At 38.6% G+C, this 13,966-nt stretch overlaps 2 protein-coding genes across 3 annotated transcripts in view; one reads left to right on the forward strand and one right to left on the reverse strand.

The window, feature by feature from the left end:
* Positions 1-512: 512 nt before the first annotated feature.
* LOC115104319 (cytohesin-3-like) lies at positions 513-10,151 on the reverse strand. Of its 2 annotated transcripts, none has more exons than XM_029625721.2 (14): positions 9,965-10,151; positions 9,547-9,613; positions 6,114-6,196; positions 5,758-5,822; positions 5,107-5,173; positions 3,623-3,741; positions 3,411-3,491; positions 3,176-3,288; positions 2,817-2,965; positions 2,583-2,694; positions 2,326-2,402; positions 2,127-2,198; positions 1,651-1,799; positions 513-1,485 (listed from the first exon to the last, which is right to left on the reverse strand). In XM_029625721.2, the coding sequence occupies exons 1-14, from the start codon at positions 9,968-9,970 to the stop codon at positions 1,398-1,400; spliced, it is 1,248 nt and encodes a 415-aa protein (XP_029481581.1). In that variant the 5' UTR covers positions 9,971-10,151; the 3' UTR covers positions 513-1,397. The 2 variants fall into 2 exon arrangements, with proteins under 2 accessions (XP_029481581.1, XP_029481579.1); XM_029625719.2 differs by having other exon boundaries at positions 9,547-9,655.
* A 969-nt stretch (positions 10,152-11,120) lies between these two features.
* The window catches only part of LOC115122488 (ras-related C3 botulinum toxin substrate 2), a 44,362-nt gene continuing 41,516 nt past the window's right edge, over positions 11,121-13,966 (forward strand). The window contains exon 1 of the mRNA XM_065010252.1: positions 11,121-11,240. Coding sequence (XP_064866324.1) covers positions 11,206-11,240 — 35 coding nt within the window. The 5' untranslated portion in view covers positions 11,121-11,205. The remainder of the gene's footprint in view (positions 11,241-13,966) is intronic.

Below are 13,966 nucleotides of genomic sequence, written 5' to 3' on the forward strand. Positions count from 1 at the left end.
TATTGTCCCCACCACAAGGTTCACCTGTGTAATGATCATGCTGTTTAATCATTGATATGCCCCACCTGTCAGGTGGATGGATTATCTTGGCAAAGAAGAAATGCCCACTAACAGTGATGTAAACAAATTTGTAAAAATAAAAATGTAGAACATTTTGAACTTTTCTGCGATCTTTTATTTCAGCTCATGAAACATGGGACCAACACTTTATATGTTGCGTATATATTTTTGTTCAGTATATATCTAAGATATTTATGATAATAATAAGAAGAAGAGGAAGGTATATTACATTTGTAAAGCGCATTTCATTATACAGAATAAATATAAAATGGACAGGGAAACTGACACAAAGAACATAGCTGACGCTACAAGGGACAATGAAACCAATGAGCAGTGCAATCAACATAGAGCCCTCCTGAAGAGAAAGGTCTTCAGTCACGCTTTTTAGGCCCGTTTGATGTAATTATAATCTGCTACTATCTGTCATCTGTTGTGAAAGAAGTACACACATATTTATAATAAAATAAGCATGTATTATTTATTATTTATTCAACATTATTAAGGCATGTATACAGATGTGTGTATTATCACTGTCTGTACTTTAAAGGCAATGTGCAAAATAACTTCATATTATAATACAGTATTTACAAAATACATATGTTATGAGTTGAAAAATACATATTTCAAAAAATATTTACACAATGCCTCTAAGGCAATGGAAGAACGTCGCAACACTGAATCAGTGTTGAAGTTTTGTGTCCACGTAACAGGAATTCTATAGGCTTGGGAGAGGAAAAGGCTCGTAGTACAGAGGCTTACTAGGAACTGAAATCGCTGAGCCTGGTGCAAGGTGAAAAGGTGGAGCATTTCCGTAATGCTTACCTGATAGTTCCTTTGTTCGAAGCTTATGAAACAGAATCAACTATAACTATATACAACTACATTTTAGTAACTTTGCGTTATACATTACATGTTCAAATCTGTCCTTATAGAATGATGCATTATTCTTACAGTGCTACACACTTATTTTCGTTTGCAACTCTCTCCCACGTACTTTTAAATTCTTATTTCTAAGAAATATTAACAGAAATCACTTTCTATTAGTAATTGAACAGACTGAGTGACTCTAACCTCAACCATAAAATTAGACTTACAGTAAGAGGTATGGGGAGTTTCTGGTTTGACAGCTTTAAACCACGCACAGGTCACAATGATCTTTTTTCATTCAGAGTTACAGTATTGCACTAATGCTGTACTGTAAAGCACTGTAACGTTAAGCGCCATGTCTATGTACTTGAACCAGTCTATCATTTCCAAGCATTTCTGCTACGGAGAGGGACCTCTACAGATCATTACCGGGCTCAATTCCCATGATGCTTTATATCATGTCTGATGTCTCAGTCCTGTGAAGCATTGTTGTTGTTGATGACTTTCCTCTTGCGCAATGACACCAGGTCATAGAAGGGATCCTTGGTGATACTTGCTCTGAGGGAAAGACAGAGAGAAGAATAAGACAAGTGTCCAAATGATAATCATCATCAAGTTCACTTTATCCTTGGTGCCAGGACACAACTGTCATTTGGGATGTCATGTGTGAAGTGTATGGCGTGTAGTACAGGTATGTGTTAAGCCTGGGTTGAGGTGTCTGACCTGATGGAGCCTATCCAGTCATCTCTCTCATCTGCTGTGGCTGCACTCATCCTGTAGGACTGGTGTTTCCCCTCCACCACCCTGCCTCCGTTCTCTGTCTTGCACGCCTTGATCTTCTGCCCTCTGGGGTTGTAGATCTCTAGACAGTACTGCTCACAAAGAAGCACACACATGCATACAAATGTTCACAAAACACCTGCCCAAGCCAAATGACTGGTTATAACTTCTTTTTTTAAAGGAAATGATCCCATAGTATATTGGTCTAATTACTCCTAATCTTCCAGTTAAAACCTTCCTTTCTCATACGGAGGCTATGAGTCATACGGAGGCTATGAGTCATACAGTGCCGTGACAGCTAAGAGAGTAGCTTCTGTAAATGTGACTTCTGCACAGACTATGAGACTGAAACACCATAGAACAGGTGGCACTGCCATAAACCTTAGAAAGAAGTATACAGTCAGTGGAATACCCTGTACCTGTTTGGTAGAGTCTTCTATCTCTCTTACACAGAGGTTCTCAAGGGGAATGATCCCTATGGGGTCTTTATCCTGAGGGAGGAGGAGAGAGAGTTGCTTTGGTCAAGAACTATCACTTAGCAGTAACTACTACCATCTTTTATCCTAAATTACATTACTGGCAAACCCTATGACAAAGTTGGGGGTATAGCATACTCACTGTGGTATACTCAAAGTAGTACAGACAGCTGTCTGTCAAAATAAACCACCGCCTCTTCCATGTTTTCACCCTTCCTCCTGCAGAGAGGAAAAGTTTACATTTCATTACACAAATAAAACGTTTCATCATAAAACTCTCCATCCAACAAGCTCCATAAAGGAAATCAGATCATTCTGTGGTAAGCTTATTTTTAATGCTTGGTAATGCCACAATTATAAGACAATTCTCTTATCTAATGATATTGCTAATCATCCCACCCATTTTGAGCAGCCAACCCTCTCTGTCCGGGTTGAAGAAGGTGTGTGTGAGGTCGTTCCCATCATCCTCTGGAATTTTGAACGGCTCGTTCCGAATGCTCTCATAGAGTTTCTGGATTTAATGAGGTAGTAGATGAGAGTTACTGTAACTACAGCTACAGACAACAACAACCAAATAGGGGTCACATTCTGAGAGTGGAGTTAACTCCTGACCTCTGACCCCTGAAGCCTCACCATGAGCAGGTCGTTGGGCAGGTCACCCCCGTTGTTGATGCCTCTGTTCATACTGAAGAAGCGCTCCAGATTGGGCTTATCCTTCACGTTGGGGTTATGGAGACTGGTGTTCAGCATGATGACGGCAAAGGACAGGATGTAGCAGGTGTCTGTTTGAAACACCCACACATTTCCTTACTGTTTGGTCAATGATATGTATTTGCAACCTTAATCAGCATCACCTTTGTGAAATGATTTGAATATGCCTCAAAATGTACTCCTCAACCCCCTCCCCATCTGTCTTGCTGATCTGTCAGTGTAGGGAGTCAGCAGCATGGTAGAGGAGGCTGGTTCCTGTGCACTACAGTACTGTACAGTACCTGTTGACTGGAAGACCCCTGCATTACAGTCACAGTAGCGTGTAGCGAATGCCTCCATCATCCTATCAATCTTCTGGGCTTCTCCAGGGAGACGGAAACTCCACAGGAACTGCCTACAGGGATGAGCCAGGGAAGAGACAGGAATCAGACAGGATTGACTGTGGAAATGAATATAATAATGAGAATATATTCATGTATGAGTGTAAAAGAGGCACTAGTGAAGTGCAACACTAACCTCAGTGCCTGCACCAGATTCAGGTCGGAGAACTCGTGTAGTTCTACAAAGGCTTTCAGAGTTTGAAGGTGCATTTCCTCCCTGCATGAACACAAACAAGAGTCAAATCAGTGATATGGAGATTATTTAGATAATGAGTGGTTATGACAGTCATCATTATCCCCATCAACAAAGCCATCATTATCCTGGTCATGTTCAGAAGCATTGTGTACCTCTCTCCTAAAAAGTTCCCAATGGCTGTCTTGTTCAGTCCTTCCTCTTTGTATAGGAACTCAGCCACTGCCTCTGCTGTCCACTCCAACAGGTCATTGTCAACCAGGTACTGAATACCCTGGGGGAAGAGGCCATGACAAGTCAATGAACATGTATGAACTTGGAAGATATGAATGCATTAACGCATACATGTATGTGGAATTAAAAAATTGCAGAAATCATAATGAGGTCTAAAGCACTGTGATGTGCAGTAGTGGTCATGCACATATGAAATATTCTGTATGCATTGTCTGCCATTCTGAGAGAGCTGTAAGCAATATATCTTCTTATATCTAAACAATGCAGAGCTTCCAGCTAAAGAAACCAATGACCTGCTTGACTCGATCTCTAGCCTTTGCACACACCCACACATAGGCTTTTCTCCAGGGTGGTCATACAGGCCAGGCTTTTCTCCAGGGTGGTCATACAGGCCAGGCTTTTCTCCAGGGTGGTCATGCAGGCCAGGCTTGTCTCCAGAGTGGTCATACAGGCCAGGCTTTTCTCCAGGGTGGTCATACAGGCCAGGCTTGTCTCTAGGGTGGTTATACAGGCCAGGCTTGTCTCCAGGGTGGTCATACAGGCCAGGCTTGTCTCCAGGGTGGTCATACAGGCCAGGCTTGTCTCCAGGGTGGTCATACAGGCCAGGCTTGTCTCCAGGGTGGTTATACAGGCCAGGCTTTTCTCCAGGGTGGCCATACAGGCCAGGCTTTTCTCCAGGGTGGTCATACAGGCCAGGCTTGTCTCCAGGGTGGTCATACAGGCCAGGCTTGTCTCCAGGGTGGTCATACAGGCCAGGCTTATCTCCAGGGTGGTCATACAGGCCAGGCTTGTCTCCAGGGTGGTCATACAGGCCAGGCTTGTCTCTAGGGTGGTTATACAGGCCAGGCTTGTCTCTAGGGTGGTTATACAGGCCAGGCTTGTCTCCAGGGTAGTCATACAGGCCAGGCTTGTCTCCAGGGTGGTCATACAGGCCTGGGGGACTTTATATTATGGTTTTGGCCTCTCGTCAGATGAGAGGAAAGGAGGGGTGTTTGTGGTTTGAGCAGGAGCGTGCGCCTCCGCTCCTCTTCACGGAACAGGATGTGGTTCTCTCTCGTTTTCTCTCCCCCTCTCTATGCCTCCGCACAGTTGCACTTCTGCACATAAGTCACGTCACTCGCTCAGCATTCATTCGTTTGTGTCAGATTATTTGTTCTGTCATCTTGCAGTTAACTATTTAAACTTCTAGCTGTGGCAAGCCTCCGTCAGTAGAGATGTGATAATTATACAGATTTTTACTACTTAAATGTTATAATTGAAGCACTTCACATTTCAGTACATATCTGATCCGTATGTATTTGTGTTTAGTGTATTCCATATTGAGTAATGTTATGACTTTGTCTTACCAGAGAACCTCACCAGGAAAAACTAAGGGCTCTAATTACAGTGTGTGAAATGAGCTCACCTTTTTATGGTCCATGTTGAATTTCTTTTTCCCACTTAAGAACCTCTTGTCTCTCACAACATTTTTGCTGAAGAGAGACAAAGACAAAACAGAATAAATATTGACAAAGGATAATTACACCACTTTTGCCCATGAGCGTTATACTAGCTACAGTATGTGTCCACTGCATAAGATGACACACAGTGAGAGCGAGACAATTAAAGGAAGCTGGGGTTGTCCTGCCTGGAACATGTCTCAGTGTTTCATGCTGCTGACATATAAGAGTTTTACCACATTCCTGTAGCTGCTAGTGAAGAAACAGGAAACACACATATACAGAGGGGCCTTACAGATGGGGGCAGAATCTGTTCTTGTTCTTGAAGACAACGCCCCCAGAGCCCACTTATAAGGACGAAGAGGTGACCACAGGGGGGCGTGCCTTTCTTAGTCTGAGTTAGGGAGGGAGTTAGGGAGGGATATGACGTCAGAGGAGCCTCTTTGTCAAGATGGATGTCAGGGAGTATTGTTGATCTGGTGTTTGTGCTGTGATAGATTCAAAAGAAGCTACGACACACTGCCAAGTGTTACTGTAGCTAACTCTCCCACAGAGGAAGAGGCCTACTGGTCAATGGTAACCTATCCGAATGAGCCATTGTGCAAGCTCTAACTTACTTCTCCTCGTCCGTCTCAATGTTGTGGATTTCTGTCATGACGCTGTCAATCTCCAACCTCAGCTTCTACACAAGGGGAAATGATGTCAAATGGATGAGATGATAATATATGATATTTTATCCATAGCTGACTCAAGCCCTTGGCACATACAGGGGTACAGGGTCAGTCAACTCATAAAACGGTATGTTTCTGAGATGTTATAACTTTTGAGGGAGGCTTTTGTGAATGTAATAACTGTTAGGTTTGTTAGGTAGGTAATGTCACAATACAGTTAGTTTCATTCTGGCAAAATTCAGTTTCATAAAGCATTTTGACTGTACAAAAATAGCCCTGGTTGAGAGGATGATTTACTGTACCTGAATGTCATCTAATAGGTCACTCTTATGAAACTTCATGGTGTCTATCTCCTGCCTCTCCATTGAGCTAAGTATTGTGGAAGCTGTATAATTGATTATACACACAAAAACAAACATACAGATGAAACCATCATTATCATCCAATGCATAAATGAAGCAGTCGGACAAAACCCCTGAGACCTAATTGAGACATCTTCCTGTATACACTGAACATATCAAAGGTGTCAGAAATGTGCCTTGACAACCACCCTCACACCAACTCTAGCATACAGTAACTCAACATACTGCACTTCTCAGCACTAGCTAAATATAACTGCTGAACTTCAGCTTTTTATAGAATGAGCCCCAGTAATGTCCATTAGTAAGTGATCTGCTCTAGTCTTGTCCTCATAACAGCTTCTCACGGTTTTTAGATGAGGGTTATTCATTACTCCCTTTTCAGGTTATAACTAGACAATACAACATTATAACTACAACATTATAACTAGACAATACAACATTATAACTAGACAACACAACATTATAACTAGACAACACAACATTATAACTAGACAATACAACATTATAACTAGACAACACAACATTATAACTAGACAACACAACATTATAACTAGACAACACAACATTATAACTAGACAATACAACATTATAACTAGACAATACAACATTATAACTAGACAACACAACATTATAACTAGACAACACAACATTATAACTAGACAACACAACATTATAACTAGACAATACAACATTATAACTAGACAACACAACATTATAACTAGACAACACAACATTATAACTAGACAACACAACATTATAACTAGACAACACAACATTATAACTAGACAACACAACATTATAACTAGACAATACAACATTATAACTAGACAACACAACATTATAACTAGACAACACAACATTATAACTAGACAATACAACATTATAACTAGACAACACAACATTATAACTAGACAATACAACATTATAACTAGACAATACAACATTATAACTAGACAACACAACATTATAACTAGACAATACAACATTATAACTAGACAACACAACATTATAACTAGACAACACAACATTATAACTAGACAACACAACATTATAACTAGACAATACAACATTATAACTAGACAACACAACATTATAACTAGACAACACAACATTATAACTAGACAATACAACATTATAACTAGACAACTAGACAACATTATAACTAGACAACACAACATTATAACTAGACAATACAACATTATAACTAGACAATACAACATTATAACTAGACAACACAACATTATAACTAGACAATACAACATTATAACTACACAACACAACATTATAACTAGACAACACAACATTATAACTAGACAATATAACTAGACAATACAACATTATAACTAGACAACACAACATTATAACTAGACAATACAACATTATAACTAGACAACACAACATTATAACTAGACAACACAACATTATAACTAGACAACACAACATTATAACTAGACAACACAACATTATAACTAGACAACATTATAACTAGACATTATAACTAGACAATACAACATTATAACTAGACAACACAACATTATAACTAGACAACACAACATTATAACTAGACAACACAACATTATAACTAGACAACACAACATTATAACTAGACAACACAACATTATAACTAGACAATACAACATTATAACTAGACAACACAACATTATAACTAGACAATACAACATTATAACTAGACAATACAACATTATAACTAGACAATACAACATTATAACTAGACAACACAACATTATAACTAGACAATACAACATTATAACTAGACAACACAACATTATAACTAGACAACACAACATTATAACTAGACAACACAACATTATAACTAGACAATACAACATTATAACTAGACAACACAACATTATAACTAGACAATACAACATTAACTAGATAATACAACATTAACTAGATAATACAACATTATAACTAGACAACACAACATTATAACTAGACAATACAACATTATAACTAGACAACACAACATTATAACTAGACAATACAACATTATAACTAGACAACACAACATTATAACTAGACAACACAACATTATAACTAGACAACACAACATTATAACTAGATAATACAACATTATAACTAGACAACACAACATTATAACTAGACAATACAACATTATAACTAGACAACACAACATTATAACTAGACAACACAACATTATAACTAGACAATACAACATTATAACTAGACAACACAACATTATAACTAGACAACACAACATTATAACTAGACAACACAACATTATAACTAGACAATACAACATTATAACTAGACAACACAACATTATAACTAGACAATACAACATTATAACTAACTAGACAATACAACATTATAACTAGACAACACAACATTATAACTAGACAATACAACATTATAACTAGACAACACAACATTATAACTAGACAATACAACATTATAACTAGACAACACAACATTATAACTAGACAACACAACATTATAATTACACAATAAAACAATATAACGAGACGATACAACATCATAACTAGGCAATACAACATTATAACTAGACAACACAACATTATAACTAGACAACACAACATTATAACTAGACAACACAACATTATAACTAGACAACACAACATTATAATTACACAATAAAACAATATAACGAGACGATACAACATCATAACTAGGCAATACAACATTATAATGACACAATACAACATTATAATGACACAATACAACATTATAATGACACAATACAACATTATAATGACACAATACAACATTATAACTAGACAATACAACATTAACTAGACAGTATAACCTTAACTCATAATACAACATCACCAAACTCCATCTATCTTGGCAATTAGATTGTTGAACACTATACTGTGAGCAACACCTCTGAACGTTACTTGATAGTCAGTAATGAGAACTTGAGGTATATAAAGGCTATATGACAACAATATGTCTCTATAAAGTCAGGTGATGCTATAATAAAGTGAATAACATTCATCACTGTGGTAAAAGTGATCAAAACAAACCATTTGAATCCGTTGAACACTGCTGACTTTATACCACAGTGTATATAGGTCAAGGTAAAGAGACTGAAAGCACAATAGTCACTGTAGACGGTAGTGAATATCTATTGTGAAGACAGGTACTATATCAGTACACTTTCTTATTAGTGTATTTCATTTTCATTTCTCAAGTAAGATATTCACAGCAACAAGTCAAACCCCCATTGTCTACTGACACTTCAACACTTCATCATCTTACATAAAGACACTCATGTATTGTTCATGGTGTTAATCCCCAGATAATATAGCCTAATTAGGGATGTTGTTAAATTGCAAAATGGACTGTAAAAACGTAAAAACCTTACATTTTCCCCAGAGGAAGCTGTCTTTTCTTTGGCTGCCCATGTTGAAGGTGTTGGAGAGAGACTGTGGCTGTACAGGAAACATGTGTCAGTGTTGAAGTCATGCAGCCTACTGCAAGAAGGGCAGTGTCAATAGCATCCTCAAAACATAATGAACTGACCACCTAAAGTCAGTGCTGTTACTGAAAAAAATTGCATATACTGCACAAGTAAAGAAGATGTGTGTGTGTGTGTGTGTGTGTGTGTTGACTGGTGATACCAGTTCGAGATAGATCTAATGCACAATATCCATAATTATTCAGCAGTCAGTGTGAAAATGTAGCCAACATAAGTGACCTTCAGTCATTTGAAAATCCCTTGTGCTGAACTCAAACAACCACAGATTGAAACTCTGGGAAGACTAATAGATCCAACTGCTTACCTTCATAAATAGATGTATGAGGTCATGAGAGAGTAATTACGTTCTGACAACACTCATGTAGACATGTACAGTAGATGGGAAGAGTGCTTCAGGCAGGGGTGGAAGCCACTTCTGACGCCTCAAATCAAGTACCATGCCCAGACCTGCGCAACTCAAACTGTCAGTGCGTTTGTAAATTCAATCTGGTGTGCCAGAGGGCGCTCAGTGTGCTCTGAGCGTTTGTTTCGCTCTTGGGGGGAGGGGCGTTCAAAGCGCACACTGGACGCTCTGGCCAAGGAGTAGGGTTGATCCGAGTGTTCTGACCTCACAATGGCAGTCAAGCACCCAAGCTAATAGGCTAAAGTTGGCTAGCTTCCTAGCTACTTCCAGACATGAACGAGAGAACGCCTCAATCTGACCATTTTACTCACCCTAGCAAAGCTGATTAGGCTGTTTTCATGTTTTCTAGAGCGTTCGTGACTGTAACTTTGCTGATGGCAACAATTTAATAACGTTTTTTTTCCCGACGTTTACCGACACCGGTCATATTCAACGGGTGTTGCATGTTCGTAAATTCATCAATTACTCTGCACTACTGCACACTCAGACGAGAGTGATCTGAAATCGGAATAGATAGCAAGAGCACATTTTACGAACGCACCCCTAGGCATCAAAAGTGATTTTTATAAATACACTACTTTTTGAAATTATATAATTCCCCGACTACTTCTTAGCTAGGTATAAAATAAGCCTTTTCAGATTTTTTATGTTCATTTGCAGATTTCTGCAACAATAAAACATAGAACTTCTGTGAGTAAGGCTAGTTGTCAGCCCCGTTTATATAACTAGTGTGCATATAGAGTACTTGTCAAACGCTGCTCCCAGTTTCTTGATATAGGGCACCATCTAGTGAAAATAAAACGGAAGTGCATAACACTGTCATAGCCTAGGTGAAAAAAAGTGTGTTCGCGCTGGGACAATAAAGTCATAGCCTAGATATGCTTAAATGTCAGTGTGAGTCATAATGTCAGCTTCTGAAAGCTTCACTGAGTATTTTGTTAATCAAATTTGAAGGACATTAAATATCACAGTTTCACATAAGGCCAACCGCATTCAACTGCGCTGCGCATGAGTAAACGCGAGAGTCGAGGCGGTGGGCAGGATAAGATAGGCAAACGTATTTCCTGCACTGCACCTGATTCTACATCATTGTCTTGCCTACTAAGTGTAAACTCACAAGTTGTTAAATCAGCCCCTGGAAAATGCAAGCCATCAAGTGTGTGGTGGTTGGAGATGGGTAAGTTCTTTAAGTTATGTATGCGCGCAGTTCAACAACTGGTAGGGTACTTGGATTTGGGTGTGTTAAAAAGTGGACATGTAGAAAAACTCTATTTAGCCTTCTTTCAATCGTCTATTAATTGGGAGATTAATTTTTCTCTGTGTATTGTACTACACATTCTTGTGTTAAGAGACAACTTCTGCTTTTTATGAAATAATTGAATTAATTCGTTTCATATTGCACGTGGGAGCTGCAGTAATTGAAATGTATGTACGTTTATTTTAATTTGGTTGTCATACTCTTAACGATGAGGTTATTGTATATAGTTTGCACTGTTCATACTTTCCTGATAGCTGTGTTCTGTCAGCTTGATAGACATGAGGGGGGTAAGGTTGTAAAAGGTGCCACAGTACAATCTAACCTTGTTCTACTCTGTATTAGCTAGACAAAGAAATAATACTTTCAAGTAACAGTCCTTTTGTGTACAGTATTAACCTTGATGTCCAGAAGCTCAATAGGTCTTTATCACAGAGTCAATACAACAACATAATGACGCCCTCAAGGCAGGAACTTCCCAGTAGAGCAAACCTCTAACTGTAAAACAGGCCACACAATTAACACTTTAAATTCCTCATTTGCATGTGCAGTTTTAACATCAGGTTGAGGAATGTATGTTGACTTGACAATGACATTGTTCAACAGCCCTTAAATCAATAAGGAAGAGACAGTGTAGCAATACACACTGAATTCAGTAGACAGGAAGGAAGTGCCTACAAGCTTAGAAAAAAAGGTGATATCTAGAACCTAAAACGGTTATATGGCTGTCCCCATAGGAGAACCCTTTGAATAACCCTTTTGGTTACTGATAGAACCCTTTTGGGTTCCATGTAAAAACCCTTTCCACAGAGGGTTCTACGTGGAACCCAAAAGGTTTCTCCTATTGGGACAGCCAACGAACCCTTTTGGAGTGTATGCAAGATTGGTAACAAGTTGAATAAGACAAAATGGATGCTGAGATGCTAGCTGGAGGTTGGGATCCGTGGTTGTAATGTCTGTAGGAGAGAGGAGATGGTGATAATGAGGGCCTCAATTAAAGAGAACATTTACAAAGACACAGACAGACAGCAGTCAGTGAGGTCAAAGCAGCCTTCTCCTGTTTTCCGTTCGTTAAACCTCTTCTCGTTTTGTAAAAGAGAAGTTCTGTTATGCTGCTTTTATCCTCCAGTTTTAGTTTTGAAGTTCCTCTTTAGTCTGTGGTGCACTCTGTCTGCACAGTCTCATGGTGAATAAAGGAACCAAAGCACAGCTGCCACCTGTAACACAGTCACCTTTAACACCCGCAACACCATTCTCATACACGGTCGATGCAAAGACCAAAGACACATTTTTGCTTGTTCTTTGTATTTCGACAAAGTGCAGTTACATGTATACAGCAAATGGCCTGTATTCGACAGGAAGTTTCAACAGGAAGCTTTAGAATAGTAAGTGAAGTGGATTTACAACCAGTAGCAGAATGGCATTTCATCATGGGTCCCTGATCTGTACTACACAGAAATGCATAATTATGGATATGAATGTCATTCTCTTTTTATTTTTTATTTCACCTTTATTTAACCAGGTAAGCAAGTTGAGAATAAGTTCTCATTTACAATTGCGACCTGGCCAAGATAAAGCATAGCAGTTCGACACATACAACAACACAGAGTTACACATGGAATAAACAAAACATAGTCAATAATACAGTGGAAACAAGTCTATATACAATGTGAGCAAATGAGGTGAGATAAGGGAGGTAAAGGCAAAAAAAGTCCATGGTGGCAAAGTAAATACAATATAGCAAGTAAAACACTGGAATGGTAGATTTGCAGTGGAAGAATGTGCAAAGTAGAAATAAATAGGTACACAAGTAGAAATATGCATATTTGGGTATCATTCTAGACACTGGCTATTTTGTTTATGAGCTCCGCCACCAAACAAAACTACATTTTGTTGCTCTAGACGGGACCAAATCTGAACCAATTATAGAATTCTGAGTTTCACAAGTTTGGAAATTAAAGTACAGAACAGTAGTTGTGATGGGGGGGGGGGTATGGGATATTATTTTTGACTGTACTCATTTGACATTATTTTTGACTGTACTCATTTGACAATATCGCAATATTATTTGGGGGCTAGTTGGCTGTACCTGCAATAAAACTCCAGTGTTTTAAAGAAAATAGGGAGCCAATTTGTTTTCAGCACTTTTATTTCCATGAATGATCAAAACAACGTGTTTTCGCATGGCTCTCTCATGTCCTTCTGCAGCAGACATATGGTGAGCAATATGTTTTGACCATGAAATCGCAATAAAATCACAGTATTGAATTGCAATACATATAGAATTGTGAGGATCATGAAAATTGAAATACATAATGTATCGGCACCTGAGTATCGTGATAATATCGTATCGTGAGGTCCCTCTCAATTCCCAGCTCTACACAGTAGAGTTCAGTACAGTACAGTACAGTGTCATAGAGTATATTACAGTGTAGTAGAGTATAGTACAGTACAGTACATTATAGTGTATTCAACTCTAGTGTGTTCTACTGTGTATTGTACTGAACTCTACTCCACTCTATTCTACTACACTGTACTGTACTGAACTATACGCAACTATTATTTACTGTACTGTACTGTACTGAACTATACGCAACTATTATTTACTGTACTGTACTGACCTATACTCAACTATGATTTACTGTAAT

Source organism: Oncorhynchus nerka, linkage group LG26, assembly GCF_034236695.1.
Source record: "Oncorhynchus nerka isolate Pitt River linkage group LG26, Oner_Uvic_2.0, whole genome shotgun sequence".
NCBI lineage: Eukaryota > Metazoa > Chordata > Actinopteri > Salmoniformes > Salmonidae > Oncorhynchus > Oncorhynchus nerka.

What these genes read in the sequence shown, in the direction of transcription:
- LOC115104319 (XM_029625719.2), bottom strand. Translation starts at nt 9,628, where the DNA reads ATGTTTCCTGTACAGCCACAGTCTCTCTCCAACACCTTCAACATGGGC. An exon ending in TCAACATGGACCATAAAAAG is followed by an intron (nt 3,742 to 5,106) that starts GTGAGCTCATTT and finishes CTCTTCCCCCAG; the next exon opens with GGTATTCAGTACCTGGTTGA. An exon ending in ACTACTTTGAGTATACCACA is followed by an intron (nt 2,199 to 2,325) that starts GTGAGTATGCTA and finishes CTCCTCCCTCAG; the next exon opens with GATAAAGACCCCATAGGGAT.